General features: G+C 40.4%; 1 protein-coding gene across 2 annotated transcripts in view; it reads left to right on the top strand.

Moving 5' to 3' along the window:
• Positions 1-18,866, top strand: part of RECK (reversion inducing cysteine rich protein with kazal motifs) — a 62,434-nt gene that overhangs the window by 20,123 nt on the left and 23,445 nt on the right. Inside the window, exons 6-10 of one of the 2 annotated variants that reach the window (XM_066627743.1) lie at positions 1,656-1,703; positions 10,312-10,345; positions 11,826-12,023; positions 15,574-15,841; positions 18,033-18,212. In XM_066627743.1, the coding sequence (XP_066483840.1) occupies positions 1,656-1,703; positions 10,312-10,345; positions 11,826-12,023; positions 15,574-15,841; positions 18,033-18,212 (728 nt within the window). Of the gene's footprint in view, positions 1-1,655; positions 1,704-3,704; positions 3,765-10,311; positions 10,346-11,825; positions 12,024-15,573; positions 15,842-18,032; positions 18,213-18,866 lie in introns of those variants that run through there. The other variant, XM_066627744.1, reaches the window with a different exon arrangement.

Genomic DNA, 18,866 nt, shown 5'->3' with positions numbered 1-18,866 from the left:
AAGGGGAGGGTCACTTGGGGCCTCCCGCGGCAACCGCCATCAGAGCGACTCCATCTCGAGCTCCCGCCCCTCCCCTCTTCCGCTATGGAGCGGAAGAGTCTAGTCAGTTTCGTCAGTTTTGTTGCTGCTTGCCTGAAGGGCAGCTAAAGTGTCAGCTTCAGTGTCAGTTTAGTGTCAGCTAAATATGTCAGTTTCGTCTAGTCACTAGACGAAACTGACATATTAACAGTTTGGAGAGACAGGGCTCCGCAATCTACTCATTTTGCCTTGCGATCTACTGGTAGATCACGATCTACCTATTGAGCACCCCTGCTCTAGCCCATGAACATCCATTACTAAGATGGAACTACTGAATGGTGTGGGGGGGGGGGAGCTGATGTTAACTCAGCTGCAATGAAATGAACTTGCCACTTGAGGCTCCTGATCAGTCAGGATTTACACCTTCTAAAGCTGCGAACAAACAGTCTGCATTTGTCACATTTAAACATTCACAGATGTGAGCTAGAGTTCACCTTCACCTAATTGTGTTTTCTACTAATGTTTGCCTTCTGCCAAAATGGTTCTGAACTCAGTGCCTTTTCAGGACACATAAACTATAACATCCTGTTTCTTTGAGTATCAGTTTTAAAATTAGTTTTCTTTCTATATATCTTTTTGTCTTGTATGGCTCATTAATATTTGATCAGCTACATTAAGAATGCAAATAATTTAAAGCTTTATGTTGTACAATGTGGCTTAGTTTACTGAAGAGCTAGAAAAGCTAAAAAATTCAGCTTTTCATCTACTATTATATTTATTTTCTTTAATATGTATTTAATGTCATATTTTATTAAATAACATTAACTTGTTATGCATTTAAAATAATCTTGTATTTTAATAGCATAACATTTGATGATTCAAAGTTTTGTTTGCCAAAGAAAATACTATATCCTGATATCCTATATATAAATACTGTATATACCAGGGGTGTCAAACATAAGGCCCAGGGGCTTTTTATCTGGCCCTCAGGCACTGAGCAGTGCTGAGACATTACTACTGAAAGAGTAGCCCACATGAAAATTGGGCTCTCCCATATCTTGAAATATGTCAAGGTTTGAGTATTTTCTCTTTTGTCATTTGCAGCTAATGAGTTCTTGAATGAGAAAAAAGTGCTTACTCTTTGTTATGACCTGTTTAATGACATCATTTCTTGCCTAATGACATCACTTCTGGCCCTTAGCAAGCATCATGAATGCTATTTGGCCCTTTGTATGAAATTGGGTTTGACACCCCTGGTGTATACTATATATATAGCATATGTATATATAATAGATAGAGGATATTATACTGATAACAACTCTATATAGACTATATTATTTATATGTATAGATAGTAAAATACTATATGCTGATAACTTCTAAATTATTTGCTTATTTATTTAATTTAAAAGATTTATATACTGCCTTTCCTATGCTTAAGGTGTAGCACAACTTAAGAATAAAAATACAAAAGAGAAAAACATATAAATAAAACAATTAAAAACAGCTTTAAAAGGGTACAGGAGTTGATTGAAATATAAAAACAGCAACAACAAATTATCACAGTAGAGACTGTTACCATATTTATTTCTTGAATGACCCGGAATCTGTATTGATAATAAAATGAATGTCTTGCAGGCATCTTCAAAGAATGATATTTTGAAAATTTGCAGGAAAGAATATGAGGTAAGCACATTACAGTTAGAATGGTACACTCTATGACCATTTTTAAGCTTTCTGGATGTTTGTAGTCTGTAAATTCTAGTAACAATCCCTGGCCTTTAAATTTTTCTAGAGATAAAAAAGATCTAATTGAACTCTTTCCCCCAGTGCAGAGGTAATTTTCACTCCCAGCAAACTATGGTTTGCTAATTGAGAGCCAGCCTAGTGAACATACACTTCCTCTGTTCTTTTCTTCTCTTGCTAATCATAGTTTCACATTACATGTGCATGAACACAAACCATGGTTAATTCAAATAATTTTCCAGTTGTAAACCCAAGATTGTAGCCATGAATTGCAAGCTTTAGTTGTAAGTGGATCTGTTGTTGTTGTTGTTGTTGTTGTTGTTATCAACAACAACAACAACAACAACAGTATTTATATACCGCTTTTCAACAAAAAGTTCACAAAGCGGTTTACAGAGAAAAATCAAATAACTAAATGGCTCCCTGTCCCAAAAGGGCTCACAATCTAAAAGATGCAAATAAATACCAGCAGACAGCCACTAGAACAGACAGTGCTGGGGGGAGGTGGGCCAGTTACTCTCCCCCTGCTAAATAAAGGAGCACCCACTTGAAAAAGTGCCTCTTACCCAATTAGCCGGATCTAGTTTAAGAAAACCATGGTTTGTGTTGGTTTACATATAATGCCACAGGTAACACGGGGAAAGAAGAGAGTGGGATTTGTTCTAGAGAGAAGAGAACATAATAAAAATCTTGCTGACCTAATATTCTGCTTTTAACAGTGGCCAGCCAGGGGGAAAGAGCACATGTTCATAAAAGTATCGGTTGGCAAGCAATAGTTTGTTGGGGGCTAGGACTATATTTGCACTATAACATCTAGCATGTTTTTATCTTACACAGTAGACAATATGCAGAAAACATATTGGTGAACTAGGGACTCTGACTATCTGCAGGAGGTTCGGAAGTCTCTGCAGGAGGTTCTGAAGGTGCTGTTTTTTGCTCCAGGATACACTTAACTCATTACTGGAGTAACTGTACTGTCATAAGTGCAAAGGTGGCTCATGGTTAGACATTTTTGTTGTAATGAAGACTTCTTCTAAAATTTCTAAAAAGTTTTAAATACTTTTCATTGCATAGAAGTTTTGTTAGAAATAATCAACAATTCATTTTTTTAATCTGAAACTTAACTGTTTTGGTTAATTTTTAATAGTTATTTTGAAATCATGATTTAGAATTATGAATTCATAAGTGATTCAGTGATTCATAAGTGATTATGATTATTGAATTCATAAGTGCTAAAAGCCGTGATATTTTCAGAAATCTGTGTCTACTGTATCTTCTCTTTAAACAAAAATCTCTTAACCTACTGTTTTATCTCACTATTTCTGTCTTCAAAAAATATTTATTTTAGGATATCCTTGGATTTTTTTAAAAAATTCACTCAGGTCCAATTAGATGGTCAACTTTCATAGTACAATTTTATAGAATAGATATGCAGTGTGTATAAACAGGTAGACAAATGCACCCATTTTGGCTATTTGCCACAAGACTCACTTTTTCTGGCATTCTGAAAATATGTTGCAAAGAATAATCAAACTTGCTTCTGAAAGTGAGCAGCTCCATAATGACCATAACATTTGGATTGGAGAAGATAAGGAGGCCAGAGACAATCTCGTTAGGCTTCTTCAAAAACAGAATTCACCATATTGATCTATCTGTATGACGTTTTTCTTTAGGGGTTATATGCAATAGCTTGTTTATTCTCTTGGAAGCTTGATTTAAATTAAATACAACTTAGCACTGTTTCTTATTGCAAATATACAGTAGAAAGGATGGCTTTTTTCTTTTCTAAAATCTTTAGCTGCTGGGATTTTCATAGTTTGAATTTTCCTGAACTATAACACCCTACATTAAATAGCTTTATCTCTTCTACTACTGTATTATACTTCACTGCCCATATCTATAACCTTTCCTCTGTTATGCTAGTGTGTTTCCTTCTCTTTTCTGGATTTCTGCATTGCTGTAGGTGGTTGACCAATATATGTTGGAGAGCGGAGAGGACAGGTAAGAGAGTTTTCAAAAAGTGGGAGTGAAATTGTAATCATTGCTCATTATTGAGAGTAGTTTCTTTTCCTCATTCTTCATCTTTTCCTTTATTGGAATCACTTTATTGTCATATTTCATTCATATGAATAAATGGAAATATTTCAAGAAAAATTAAAGAGAAGCATACTACTATCTCTACATGCATTTGTTATATGGAAATGTGAGAAGGCATATTCTTTTATCTTTCATTAACATACCAGTATTTATGAGTAAACCATGAGTACTTTGATATGTTTCATAATAAACTATAGAAAATTCAACTGACATGTTGCCTTGTACAGATTTGGGGATTTCATGAATAAAGTCTTGAGTACTAAGTTTATTTTCAGCATCTGTTGATGCTGAACTCTATGAACTCTATAATGTTGAACTCTAGATTGGTCTTGAGTCAAGATGGGGCCACTCACGGATAGCAAAGAGAAATCGGAGTATAGTCTGCTTCTTAGTGGGATGCACTGCTTCAAAACTGAATCAAGAAATACTTCTCAGAAAGGAAAAAATTCCAAACCAATTAAAGAAGATTGCATGGGCATCACTCCCCTGTTATTTGGATCTGTTCCAGGACCCCCTACGGATACTGAAATCCACAGGGGTGGTGGTGCAGTGCCACAGTTTCTGGTTGCCATGCCAGGTCCACAGCCCACTCCACAGGTCTCCCCGCCTTCCAAAAATTTGGGATGGGGGGGAAAGAAACATAAATGACTCAAACCAAACCCCTGAAGCTTTTATAGTTTGTTCTTAGGATATTTGAAATAACCCAGGGAGTCCAAGAATTTCATTTCAGAACAATTTGGAAATAAACTTTAAAAATTTGAGGGGGGTAGGAGGAGAGAAAGAGAGAACTTACCTCCAAGCCTATCAGCCTCTTACTTTGATCCAGCGTATGTTTGTTTAAAAATACTGAGGGGAAAAAACATAAAAGAAATATTGTTCAGAGAGAGGGAAGGGGAGAATTCAAACAAAGGGTTAATCTTAACTCTTAACGGTTCTTTGGGTACAAGCCATTAGATTTCAAAAGACAGGAGTGAAGTATGACATGAAATAAAGTTGTTAAAGTAGCTGTCTTTTTCAGTTGAATAGAGGTATTGTTTTCCAGATACTTGTTGGAGTCATTCTTCTTCCAATTTACTTTCAATAAATTTCAATTCTAAAAACTGTTGTGTCAATAAGCTTTTTTCCTGATGACATGGAATATTCCCTTTTATGTTTATAACTTCTGGTGTGGTGTCTGAAGCTTTATTTTTGGTGCTTCTGGTGGTTTCCAGGAATGAGTGAAAGCTTAGCATGCCATTGAAAGAAGAGCTTGCAGTCTTCCAATCTGGGAAATGTCCTACACATACAAGTGTGCATGCAAAGACATCTCTTGTTGTTTCGATGTTGTTCCATGTAGCACAGACATGTCTTGAACCATGTCTCAGACTTTGCAACAATCTTGAAAAGACTTTTGTTGCATGTTAAAGGCTCATGGCTGGAAGACAGACAGTAGGATAGTCAGTGATTGTGCAGGTTCTGGCAGAGCTTCCAGACAGTCTGGCAGCTCAACCTGCAATGAGCATCTGGTTCCTCAGACTGAGAAGCTAAGCCCGTACATAGCAGTATTACAAGGCCTAGCGGGGCATAGTTGCTTCCTCAGATAAACTGATTCTGCTTGAAAACTCCTGTATGCCATCTAGCCATCTTCAGCACCATCTTTGCACAGCAGCAGAAATCAGGCCAGCAGTTGCTTCTGCCTTCTAACTGCACCAGTATTAAAGGGATCAAGGTTGCAATCCTGTACACACTTGCTTGAGAGTGGGTCCCATTACACTCATTGAAACACCCAAGATTGCGCTGTGAGACAGAAGGTCTGAATCCCAGGTTCAGGATCTCTTACAGTTGCCTGGAAGCAAATTGTGGTTGCTATAGGTGACTAGGTGAGTCAGTATTTGCAAGTTGGTTCCTTGATAGAGGAAGAGGACCATTCCTGATTCTGGATAGAAATATTTGGATATAATATGAATATTTTAGTAAAAGCTATAATTAAAATACATTTAGTACTGCAAAATTATACAGAATTCTAGATTAACTGGATTTTAAAAAGTTGCAGAAGTTAAGATGAGTGGTTAAGATAGATCAGTCGTTGACAACTAGCAACTTCTCAGTGAAATCCAGGTTGGATGGTTAACAAGTGGATTCTCACAGCTAGGGTTTAGAGAACAAAACTCATGTCCATCCCTCCTCACTTGAATTTCTCCTGCCCACCTCACCATGATTTCTGTATTTCATTTCCTAGAAAGGAGTTTCAATAATATTTTAATAAAATAGAAATTGAAATAATTTTCAGTAGTAAGACGAAAAACTGATGGCAAACTCATATTCTGCTATATGGTTGACGTATACATTAAACTATATTTGAAAGATCTGAAAAGTAGGATTTAAAAATTAGGCCATGAATGAGTTGAGATGAGGTGTAAATTATCTTTACACTTTTGAGGCACATTTATTAAGGACCTCTGGAGAAATTCAGGTGAACCTCTTACTGTAGAATTTATTTAATTAGCTGCATTACTTACAAATTCCTTTAAAGGTTAATTGGCCAGGGAAATCTGTAGTTCTAAGGATTAGCAAAAAATCGATTAGAATAAGCTTTCCTGTCCTCTAGTTCTTTGCCTGTACTCCTAAATTATGTTGATATTAAGTTTTTTGCTACCCATTTGTAATGTCTACTGTGTTGATATTAGATGTTTTCTTCTTATGCATTCTGCTGTAGTATTTGACTAGCAAAGTTTAGATTTTTGTATATTTATTGTACTGTGTATTGTACAATGTAGCATCAAATGTTAAGTGGTCTTGAAGTGTCATAAGAACAGCCCCACTGGATCAGGCCATAGGCTCATCTAGTCCAGCTTCCTGTATCTCACAGCGGCCCACCAAATGCCCCAGGGAGCACACCAGATAACAAGAGAACTCATTCTGGTGCCCTCCCTTGCATCTGGCATTCTGACATAGCCCATTTCTAAAATCAGGAGGTTGCACATACACATCATAGCTTGTAACCCGTAATGGATTTTTCCTCCAGAAACTTGTCCAATCCCCTTTTAAAGGCGTCCAGGCCAGACGCCAGCACCACATCCTGTGGCAAGGGGTTCCACAGACCAACCACACACTGAGTAAAGAAATATTTTCTTTTGTCTGTTCTAACTCTCCCAATACTCAATTTTAGTTAATGTCCCCTGATTCTGGTGTTATGTGAGAGTGTAAAGAGCATCTCTCTATCCACTCTGTCCATCCCCTGCATAATTTTGTATGTCTCAATCATGTCCCCCCTCAGGCGTCTCTTTTCTAGGCTGAAGAGGCCCAAACGCCGTAGCCTTTCCTCATAAGGAAGATGCCCTAGCCCAGTAATCATTTTAGTCGCTCTCTTTTGCACCTTTTCCATTTCCACTATTTTTTTTTGAGATGTGGCGACCAGAACTGGACACAATACTCCAGGTGTGGCCTTACCCTCGATTTATGCAACGGCATTATAGTATTAGCCATTTTGTTCTCAATATCTTTCCTAATGATCCTAAGCATAGAATTGGTCTTCTTTACTGCCGCCCCACATTGGGTCAACACTTTCATCGACCTGTCCACCACCACCCCAAGATCTCTCTCCTGATCTGTCACAGACAGCTCAGAACCCATCAGCCTATATCTAAAGTTTTGATTTTTTGCCCCAATGTGCATGACTTTACACTTACTGACATTGAAGCGCATCTGCCATTTTGCTGCCCATTCTGCCAGTCTGGAGAGATCCTTCTGGAATTGTCCTGTCATAGTTGTCCTGTGCTGGGCTTATCTACTCATTACATGAAAAGGTCTTCAACCTGTTTGTTTCTTCCTCCTTTAAAACAGTATATCACTGCTTGCAACAAAAATGGTGTTATAACAGTTTACTCTGACTTAAGGAGCAGTGTCCACCCTTTGGATTTTAATGTTGTCTGAAGTAGCAGAGAAGCAGGCTCTGCACCTAAATGGGGGGAAGGGGGGCAGCAAGGAAAGCAGCCCAGAGCTGCAACTCATACGAGCAAACGTCTCATTCATCTAGGTCAGGGTCCTTCAAACTATGTCCCGTGGGCTGGATCCAGCACATCAAAAGAATTCTCTTGGCTGTGGCATGACAGTATTGAAACTTTAATATTCCACCCCGCTGCCTTCCATGCCCAATCTTTGTAGAAACTCATGTTGGGCAGCTGCTTCCCCTGTGAAATTGGGGTGTAGAGACTTCTGGGCAGTGGCGTTGCTAGGGGGTGTGTGGGCAGCACCGGGTGACATGCGCTGGGGGGGTGACGTGCACTGGGGGGGTGACACGCTAAAATAACAGTGGTTAGGCGTAACCCCATCACATTATATACTGTTGGATGCAGAATTTCAAGCAGAATGCAGTGCAAAAAACCAGAGTGAGATATCTCCTTTCTATCAAACATTATGGCCAAAAAACCGGAGAACAAAAATGCATGGATCCCTATGGAAAGTGAAAGTGAGCCATATCATGTGTTTACTCATGAGTAGGTGAACTTGCTTTAGTCTGTCAGAAAGGGCAGGCTGAGAGGAATCCAAAGACACCAGAATGGTCCTGATCCAATGAATGCAGCCCCCAAAAACACTTGAGAAGGAAGTCCCTCCCTCCAAGCAGATGAATGTATTGAGCCCTATGGCAAGAGAAACTAAACCTCATGGTTGAGTTTACTCACAAGTAAGCAAAGGTGTCTTGGCTGGTGTGGAAGATTAGGTGCAAGGCTACCAGAATGGACCTGATCCTATGCACCTGGAGCTAAACAAGTGCTCCAGAAGGCAGCCTCCCCCCCATTAAAAGATCAAAACAGAGGCTTCAGCTGATAAGGTGAACCTTTTTGACACTTGCAAAGCCAGGTGGATCCTGACAGTGATCTGGTTGAAACAGAAGTTCTTAAATTGAACTGGGCGCTGGGTAGGGCTGTAAACTTTACTGATTTGGGGGGGGGGGTGTTATTGCAGGCAGGCTACAGAGGAAATTCATTTGGTGGAACAGGGCTTCTGCTTATTTAATTTGTTTTACTTTAATTATTTATACTAATTTATTTTAATTTGCTTGATGATGTCACTTCCACCATGACATCACTTCTGGTGGGTCTTGGACAGATTGTCATTCTAAAAAGTGGGTCCCAGTGCTAAAAGTTTGAGAACTGCTGCAGTAAGGTGTTAGTAAGTTGACACCGGGGGGGGGGGGAGGCACCATTAGTGACCAAAATCACAATTTGGAAGAATAATACCAGCCTGTTATATGAATCAATGCATAATTTCATGTAGAATGTGTTCTATCTTTGTTGTATCAAAAGGTACAGCCAAAAAACCAGTGGGGCAGAGTGATGGTACATCACCACACCCACCACCTGGGGTGCTGCCCCGCCCACTGCATGGGGGGTGACGTGCTGGCATCCCACACTGGGTGACATGAACCCTAGGGATGCCACTGGTTCTGGGGCAATCAGCAGCAGAAGCGGCTGCTTGGCAAAAGTTTCTGATGATCAGGTATGAATACAGGAGGCAGTGGGGCAGAACAGTAAAGCTTTGCCACTGCTGAACCTGAGGAGGCGCCTGATCTAGAAGGGAATCTACCTCTGCATGGAGGACAGCTTGCAGTAGAAGTGTCCCCTATTATTTCCCTAGTTAGGTTCTATCACTGGAGCAGGAAAGTTGTGAGAAAATGGCCACAAACAGGTTTCTTTGTAATGTTTGAATTGTCACAGGTGAGTTTGAGAGCCTGAATAGCTGACACATGACTGTATCTAAAATTTTCTTTTCTCCAGATCAAATATTCCTTGCTATGGGGGAAGGGAATGTTTCAATACAATTTTGAAGCTCCAACAGATAGCAACTCAGATGGTGTATCTACCCATTCACACATAATAATATTCAAGCTACTTCTTCATACATCTTTAAAGAGCACAATCAGGAAAAAATAAATTAGAAAGTGTTCCTCAATTTTCAAAACCTCAGCAAAATATTTTATAGTCTTCACAACTTCTGGTATGTAGAAGCAGGGCTATTAATATTCTGAACTGAGAAAATTGAGATTCTATGCAGAAAACAAACAAGAAATTAACAAAATCCTTCAGAAATGCTTGTTGCTGGTTGTGAAACATAAGCTAAACTCTGAATTTGAAAACTGAGTAAACAAAGTGTTTGTGGTAGACACCTTTTTACTTGTGTGCTCCTTCTCATTCCTTTACTTGTAGCAGTCACTTTTGTTGTTGCATTGTTTTGTACCTTAGTGAAAGGTGATGAAGGTCTTAATTATTATGTCTTAGGATGTGCAAAAGGAATTTGGTATATTTTCTTGTCAATGAATTGTGACGGATTTTTAACTCTTCATGCAATTTGCATGTGTAGAGGTACAATATATATTATATTGCACATCAGGAAAAGAATACATATGCCTGCCATTCTAAATTTTTAAAATTATACCTTTTTAGTAATGCTGCTTTTTTGGTTTTGTTTCTAGAATGCCCTTTTTAGTTGCATTAACAGAAATGAAAGTAAGTATACTTCGTAAAAAATTCTTTCTTAATGAGCATTTCAGTCATTTTAAAAACTTCTGTAGTTTTTATAATTTTCTGTAAGACAATAACAAGATGTATCAATTTCACAGCAGCTCAAACTGGCTGACAGAGTAACCAGAAAGAATTTACAATGAGTTGTAATGTTTTTACTGCTGCTGTTACAGTCATTGTAGTCTGGAAACATACAGTTCCAAGACCAAATACAAATTTGCAGTTGATATACAGGTCCACCTTTGTTATACATGGATTTTTTATACACGGATTTGACTCAACATGAATGGCCATTGCAAATGAGAAGGAATGTGCTGATCCCTGGAGAAGGGAAAAAATGCATCCCTTTAAAATCACAGTTTTAAAAAACTGCTTTTCTTAATGTTGTAGAGAGATAGTCACTCAAGCTATCATTCCATTCTTCAACTGAGCCAGGCAAAGGCAGGGGGTCCTTTGCATTTGTAATTGCTGACTGCCTCTCTACAACAGTAAGAAAAGCTGTTTTTAAACCACAATTGTAAAGAGATGCACTTTTTAATTTTTTTAAACTGCTTTTATTTAACATATTTTGTGGTATCAGAAGGAGTCCCTGAATCAAACCCCTGCAGTTGCTGAGGCACAACCTTACTCCATTAGGAGCAATGGAGGGCAAGAAACCTGAAGTGGGTCTTTAAGGGCGCAATCCTAGAAATGATTTGGGCTGACATAAGTCCCTTGTGCATGCCTAGGAGGGTGGCAAATGTGTAAGGCACATTTGCGCCTCCTCAAGAGGAAGCCAAACTGGCGCTCTGAAAAGCACCGGCCTGTGGAGGCTGATACAAGCCTCCATGCCAGCTTCCTCTCTGAGGCTTGCATCAGCCCGGTAGGGCTGACACAAGCCGCAAAGGTAGGTGGGGGGGAGGCAGGAGGGAGGTGTTCCTGGGTGGAAGGAGGGTGGGCGGTAGGCAGTTCTGGGGGTGGACGGGGAGAGGGAGATGGGTTGGAATCTGGCAGTTATGCTGGATCCCAATCCCCATTCCTGGGGAGAATGGAGCGGCTTGAAGCCGCTCCGTTCTCCTTGGACTTGTGTCACCTCAGAGGTGGTGCAATTCCGAGGAGACCCATAGGGGCCAGTGGCCCTTTCCCAGGGGTAAGGGGAAAAGTTTCCCCTTGCCTCTGGCTAAGCCGCTTCTGGCCACTATCCTGCGCTGGATACAGCACAAGCCTCTTTGCTTGCCTGTTCCAACGCAGGATAGGATTACACCCTGAATCTATTTCTCCGCTGCCTTTTTTATCCACTGATTTTTTTTATCCACTAGGTGTTCTAGAATGGAACCCTAGCAGATAACAAGGGATGACCTGTGGACAGATTTTTTAAATTCAAGATGGCTACAACATTGTTATAGAATACAGTATTTTTCCAGTCCTTGCTAGTATTCTTTCTAATGCACTGTCTTGTTTCTGTTCTCCCCATCCCCACCCCAAGTGGGATCAGTTTGTTGCAGCTATGCAGGTCATCACACAAATTGCCGAGAATATTGCCAAGCAATCTTTCGCACAGATTCTTCTCCAGGTCCTTCCCAGATAAAAGCTGTTGAAAGTTACTGTGCCTCTGTTAGCCCACAGTTAATTCACTGTGTGAACAACTACACACAGTCATATCCTATGAGAAACTCAACAGATAGTAAGTATGAGAAAAACCAGAGTTTTGCACACAGAATTTGAACAACTGATGTATGGAAGTACAGGTTGAACTGTTAAGAGCTGGGACCCACCGCAAACATCAAGGAAAGAGCAATTGAGTGGCCATGGTTCATCACATTTTCCCTCCCACTTATGTCCAACCAGCATGTCCAGCTCCTGTGTCATTTTGCCCCTTCTTTCCTTCCAGGCCAATTAGAAAGAGAGGAAGGGAAATTTGACATGGTGGCAGCAGTCAATTTTTAGAGGGGAAGTTAGGCAATGCAGAGAGCAGAGGGAATGTTGCAGCAGAGAGCAGACAGATGAGTGGACTGAGACTTTTTACTGTAGCAGCTTGGCCAAAATAAATCCTCCAAAACTGAAGTGTCTAGATCAGTGGTTCTCACACATTTGGCACCGGGACCTACTTTTTAGAATAAGAATCTGTCAGGACCCACCAGAAGTGATGTCATGACCAGAAGTGACATCAACATGCAAGAACGATTTTAACAATCCTAGGCTGCAATCCTACCCACACATACCCAGGAGTAAGTCCCATTGACTAACATTGTTAAAAGAATACACATAGTAGCTTGTTAAAAGTACAGGTCTGTAACATTTCCCCAAATGCAGTAACATACCATGGTAGCATCAAGACTAATATATGAAAGATAAAATATTGAAATGATTGGGGGCCCACCTGAAATTGGCTCGCGACCCACTTAGTGGGTCCCGACCCACAGTTTGAGAAACACTGGTCTAGATCAGGGGTCTCTAAACTTTTTGGCCAAAGGGCTGCATCAAATATTTGGCATGGTGTTGAGGGCCAGAAAAAAAATTAAATATACAATGTAAATAAGTACATTAGAGATGGAACTTAGAATGAATGACTGAAATGAACAAATGAATGGGCTCAAATGTCCAGGATTTCTCCAAGCACCAACACAGCCCAAGAAATAAAGCACACACACTTAAATGGACCCCCATTCCTCCACCCCACAAGCTCAATTCTGGTTGTGTCATCTGGGCCAGGGGCTCTCAGGGGATCAGAGGCTGGCCACGGGCCGGATAGAGGCACTCCACAGGCTACATCTGGCCCCCTGGCTGGGGTTTGGAGGCCCCTGGTCTAGATGATGAAAATTCTTCTAAAACTCCAGGGCCAATGTTGGAGTTAGCCAGACCAAGTTCTGGCCAAGCTCTCTGAGAGTCCATTTGGCCAGCCCCTAAAATTCTCTAGTTGCCACCTGGAAGATCAGTGAAATGAAGAACTCTCCTATAACTTTTGTCCAGTTTCTGGGCAGCATTTAGAGCAGAGTTCTCTGCTGGGGCTCCTCTGTAGCCACTGCTCCCTCCCCCAAACTCAGTAAGTGTCTTTGTAATTTACCAGGTGATGGGGGACAAAGTGGAGCTGCAGTAGATGATCCGTCTTGCCAGATACTATTCATCTGAGATAGGATTGTAACCCACTTCTGGGTTCTCACCCTCCTCTAATCTATAGAATAAGCATTATTTTTCATTATGATAATCATGTATTAGATTGCAGATTAATTCCTTTTTAGATTCATACAGTTCTGTATATTCATTTTCAAAACCAAAGCAAAGAAATATAATTCTCTTTCTGCTGCTTTTATTTAACCAAGCTACCTTTTTTGTTTTAATGGGATATGGGTTTGGCACTGCTACTTGGAGACAACTAAGTGATACGTAACAATACTTTAACAGAGTTGCACTCCCTTTAAATAATCAGGTTCATGTTCTGAGGATACTGATAAAAGAGTGGTTCCCAAAACCCACCAGTGGGTTTTGACCTGGTTTTTGGTGGTTGTGAAACCGAAAGCTGATAGCTGAGAAGGAAAATTTATTAAGCCCTATGGAAACCAAAATGGAGCCACACATGCACATTTATCATGAGCTGGCAAATGTGCCTTGGTCCACTTTGAAGGGCAGGCAAGGGGAATGTGACGCCACCAAAATGGTCCTGATTTGATGAATTCAGGCCCCCAAAACTGTCCTCCAAGCTGACAAGGCAAATGTCTTGAGTCTTTTGGAAAGTGAAACTTAGCCACATCATCTGCATGTACTCATGAGTTAGCGACTGTGCTCTTATCAAAGCCAGTTGAAGGGGAATGCAAAGCCACCAGAATGGTCCTGATCAAATGAACATGGAGCTCAACTAGAGCTCCAGAAGGTGCCCTCCCCAAAGTAAAAAGGATAAAAACAGAGACTTGAGCAGTTGGTAAAGTGAAACATTTTTTTTTAGTCTCATAAAACTAGTTGGGTTCCTACAGAGTGTTGTCTTTAAAAAGTGGGTACTAGTGCTAAAAAGCTTGGGAACCACCGTGAGAAAAGCATTGAAACTGAGGGCACAATCCAAAGTGTGCCCTGGGTCAGCGCAAGTCTCCTGCACTGGCCTTCTGGTGTCGCAAAAGTGCACTTCTGCACCACCAGGTGAGTCGGCTGGTCAGCGCAGGGGACTTGCACCAACCTCCAGAAGCTAAATTTGGCCCCAGCAGTGCCAGTAGAGGGTGAGTTTGTGCCACTGGCATGCTGCTGGTGTAGGGATCTGGGGAGAGCAAGGGGAGGCATTGCGGGGTCATTTTGGGACAGGGGAAGGACAGGTGGCGGGTGGACCCATGGGAGTACTGGGCCCAGGGTGGCCCAGTCTAGTGCCAGGCTGCTCGGATCTGCTCCACCTTTTTAGATGGCGCAGATCCGAGTAGCCTCATTTGGGCCACTGCCGCATTACCCAGGGAAAGAAGAGTCGATTCCCCTTGTCCCAGGTCATGCCACTGCCAGCTAGCCTGCCTGTTCCAGTGCAGAATAGTATTGGGCTGCCCAAGTCCAAAGTGTTTCTGTGGCACATAGTACCTTCCTCCTACTAAGGCTGGTGCACCAGATGTGGCTCTTCCTGGGTAGACATAGCCTGATCTGAGTTCTGTCCCCTAGTAAACTCTAGACAAGAGGTTTCAATCTGTTTTATTGTTTCAATCTGTTGTAAATAGGGCTGTATTTTGTACTAGGCCATTTACTGGGACTGGCAATAGGGGCCATATCTCACTGAACTGACTGCTGGGCCATCTCTAGGCACCATTCACAGTGCAAGTTATCACCTTTTAGAGCCCTAATGGCCTGGGACATGCCTTTTGTCATACTGTTAGAGCTTGCCTGAACTTTATAATCATTCCTTCTTCATGACCCACAACCTTCCAAAGTTAAGTGGGTGGTGATAGGAAAAGGCAATTCTTTAGTTGTTATACTCTCCCTAGAGAGAATTGTGCCTGAATTCAGCTGCCAATCAAGCATCTTTTTATTTGCCCAGCTCTTTCAGCACACCACTAAATGTAGTTTTAATGTTTTTATTGGTTCTAGATGTTATTATTCAACTGTTTTATGCTTCTGCAGTTCTTATCATTTGTACACTGAATATTTATTATTTTGCTTTGTATTTTTTTCTGTTCTTTTTTTTAGTAGCTGCATGAGTTTTTGACTGAGATTCAGCATATAAGCTTTTGGAAATTTTTTTCAATTAAAAAATTGCCTTCTTTGCTATTTAGGTTTATATTGTTGTGATAGAGCAGAAGAGTATGCCTGTCAAACGGCTTGTAAAAGGATTTTGATGTCAATGAAAACGGAACTTGAAATTGTGGATGGACTTATTGAAAGTTGTAAAACAATGCCTTTGCCACAGGACCCTCTCTGGCAGTGCTTTCTAGAGAGCTCAAGGTCTGTTCACCCTGGAGTCACTGTGCACCCTCCACCTTCAACAGGTCTGGATGGTGCTAAATTGCACTGTTGTTCCAAAGCAAATACTTCCATATGTAGGTTAGTATATATGTATGTATTCCCTTTCTTTCCAACTTCCACAGGGCCTTGCTAAAATACTGTTTTTGTTTTTCATTTATTAATATTTAAATAATTTCATGTTACTGTTTTTTGTTTGCCTGTTAAAAACGTCTGTCATTTAGCCAGTGTCAGAAGAATCAGTAGATGTCTCTGTGAGCATGAGCATAGGATGGAGTGTTGAAGGGAATGCTTTGACATTCCTTTGGCTGGATAGTAATGTATGAAATGAGCCACCCATGTTTCACATATAAAATTGGTTGTGCAAACCAAGCTTATTGCCTTTCCTCCTGTTTTTTGCACTGTTAGAGCAAGATATGGCATGTTGTGTTGTATGTGAGAGACCTTGAATTGTTATCCCTAACAACTTCATGTTTGTCTATTTCTTATTGATATTACTTGTAAGAATCGGTACAGAACTTTCTCTATATTATGTTTCTAGTACTGAAATATACAGGTTGAGTGTCCCTTATCTGAAATCCAAAATGCTCCAAAATCCAAAATTTTTTGTTCATTGTTGTTGCTGTTGTTTAACAGCATTTCAGGTAAGAGATATCCAACATTTAGAAGAAGATACAGTCAATTCTCATTATCTGCTGGGCTTAGGTTCCTGAAAAACTCAGCAGATATGGAAACCATGGTTATGGAAACATTATAATGGGGTTAAGTTCTGCAGAACCTCTGTGCCGTTCGCTATATAAAGTATAAAAGTCCAATCTACTGTCCTATGCATTTCTGTTCTCCTTTTTGCTGGATGGCCCCAAGGAAGCTAATAAGAATGTAAAGAGTAAAACAATTTGCAGTTTTTTAAAAAAGTACACCTTTTGAAGTTGCAGCACAAGCTGGCTGTGATGCTGTGAAGCTACTGGCTGGTGCAAGGCATGCTGGGGTGCTACCACTACTTGACTGGCTGCAGAATAAGTTCAGAATGGCTGCAGATATCTTCAGAAGGGAGGGAATAGCTTCAGAATGGCTCTGTGGATAGTTTATAAATGGCTGCAAATACCTTCAGGATGGCTGCAAGTGCAGCAAATGACTGTGGATAGCTGTGGCATGGTGGCATGAAAATGGTGGCATGAAAATAAGTAACAATTGTGTTCCTGCTGATAAGCAAATCCATGAGAACTGGGTACTTGGTTACCAAGGATTGATCGTATTGATAATGATTATTCTAAAAGTTGATTTAACTTCCCCCATTTGATGTTAAAATTGTCATAACTTAGAATACATTCTGTAAAATATTCTATATATCCCTCCATTTCCAGCGTATACATAACCTTGTACAATAGTTTTTAAAAGGGTGATACTGTAATGAATTTTCAGTGTCTAGCCAACATGGTTTTTTGTCACCCTAAGAGGGTTTAAAACAAACACTTGACCATCTACATCAGTGTTTCTCAAACTGTGGGTCAGGACCCACTAGGTAGGTCATGAGCGAATTTCAGGTGGGTCCCCATTCTTTTCAGTATTTTGTTTTTAATATATTAGACTTGATGTATGTAACCACATTTGGGGAAATGTTACAGACATGTACTTTTAACAAGCTACTTTGTATATTCTTTTAACAATGATAGTAAATGGAACCTACTCCTGGGTAAGTGTGGGTAGGATTGCAGCCTAGGATTGTTAAGAATGTTCCTGCTTGATGATGTCACTTCCGGTCATGACATCAGTTTCAGTGGATCCTGATAGATTCTCTTTCTAAAAAGTGGGTTCTGGTGCAAAATGTGTGAGAACCACAGATCTACAGGTCTGCTACATTCAGTACCCTGAGGAGGTTTGTAAACCGAACCATTCATTCAGATGTAATCTGTATATATAACAGTATATGACAGTGTTACATCAGCCTGCTCTGGATGGGATTGCACTCCCTTCAAAGGAGAAGGTTAGCAGCCTGAGAGTACTCTTGGACCCAGTTCTGCTCTGGGATGCCCTTGTGATGACTGTGACCTAGAATGTTATTGGCCAGCTTTGACTGGTACATCATTGGGTACCAAATACAGCTTCCTGTGTGTTTTGCAAGGTTTTCATTTATGTTTTCTGTACTTTTCATATGTTCTCTGTATTGTGGGAAAGCCATATTTTGGACAACGAAGCACATGAGTTATATCATCATCATCATTATTCATCTCACAATATTTTATTTTATTCCTGTGTGTTTTATTCCCCTTAGGGAATTATGCACTAAACTTTATAGCAGCAGCTGGGGCAATACACAGAGCTGGCAAGAATTTGACCGTTTTTGTGAGTATAACCCAGTCGAAGTTTCCATGTTGACCTGTTTAGCAGATGTACGTGAACCTTGTCAACTGGGCTGTAAAAATCTTACTTACTGCACTAATTTTAATAACAGGTAGGAAAGGTGCAAAAAATATTTCCTGCTGAATGTATTGTCCTTGAGTGAAATGTATGATTATGTTTTAGTAGGAGCTGATATGATTGGAGCTAATATGATTGTTGAGGGTTGGATAGATTTAATAATCTGTTCATTCTGAACCAGGGTAGTTTGAAAGGGATGCTGAGAGACTGACTTTGGTGCAGAGAATAGTGGGGTGTTTACTCATCCAACATTGAGCCATCTGAACTTGCTGTGTACTCAGGACAAGTGTGTGTGTGAGTGAAAGAGGGGGGGGGAATCTTACAGAGCTTTGATAACATTAATAATATTGATTGTGTTTGTGTTGTACCATTAAATTACAAACAATCAATTCTCATTATGTGCTTCTTGTTAGATTTACAGGGACTATAAATATACAGGTGCCCCCCATATCTGTGGGAGATCTGTTCCACAGCTGCCCGTGGATATGGAAATTAGGGTACAGCGGAACCCTATCTCTGCAGCCCCCTCTCCACTGCTCCCCAATCCCACCATTGTTGTTTAGAGCAGAAGTGTCAAACTTGTTTTGTAGGGAGGGCCGACATTAGCATTCATGGTGCCTGCTGAGGGCTAGAAGTGACATCATTTAACAGGAAGTGACATCATTAAGCAGATGTTGGCGAGAAATAA

This window comes from Tiliqua scincoides, chromosome 5 (genome assembly GCF_035046505.1).
Source record: "Tiliqua scincoides isolate rTilSci1 chromosome 5, rTilSci1.hap2, whole genome shotgun sequence".
NCBI classification, from domain to species: Eukaryota; Metazoa; Chordata; class Lepidosauria; order Squamata; family Scincidae; genus Tiliqua; species Tiliqua scincoides.
The sequence above is the reverse complement of the archived record's forward strand: the minus strand, read 5'-3'. Positions and strand labels throughout refer to the sequence as shown.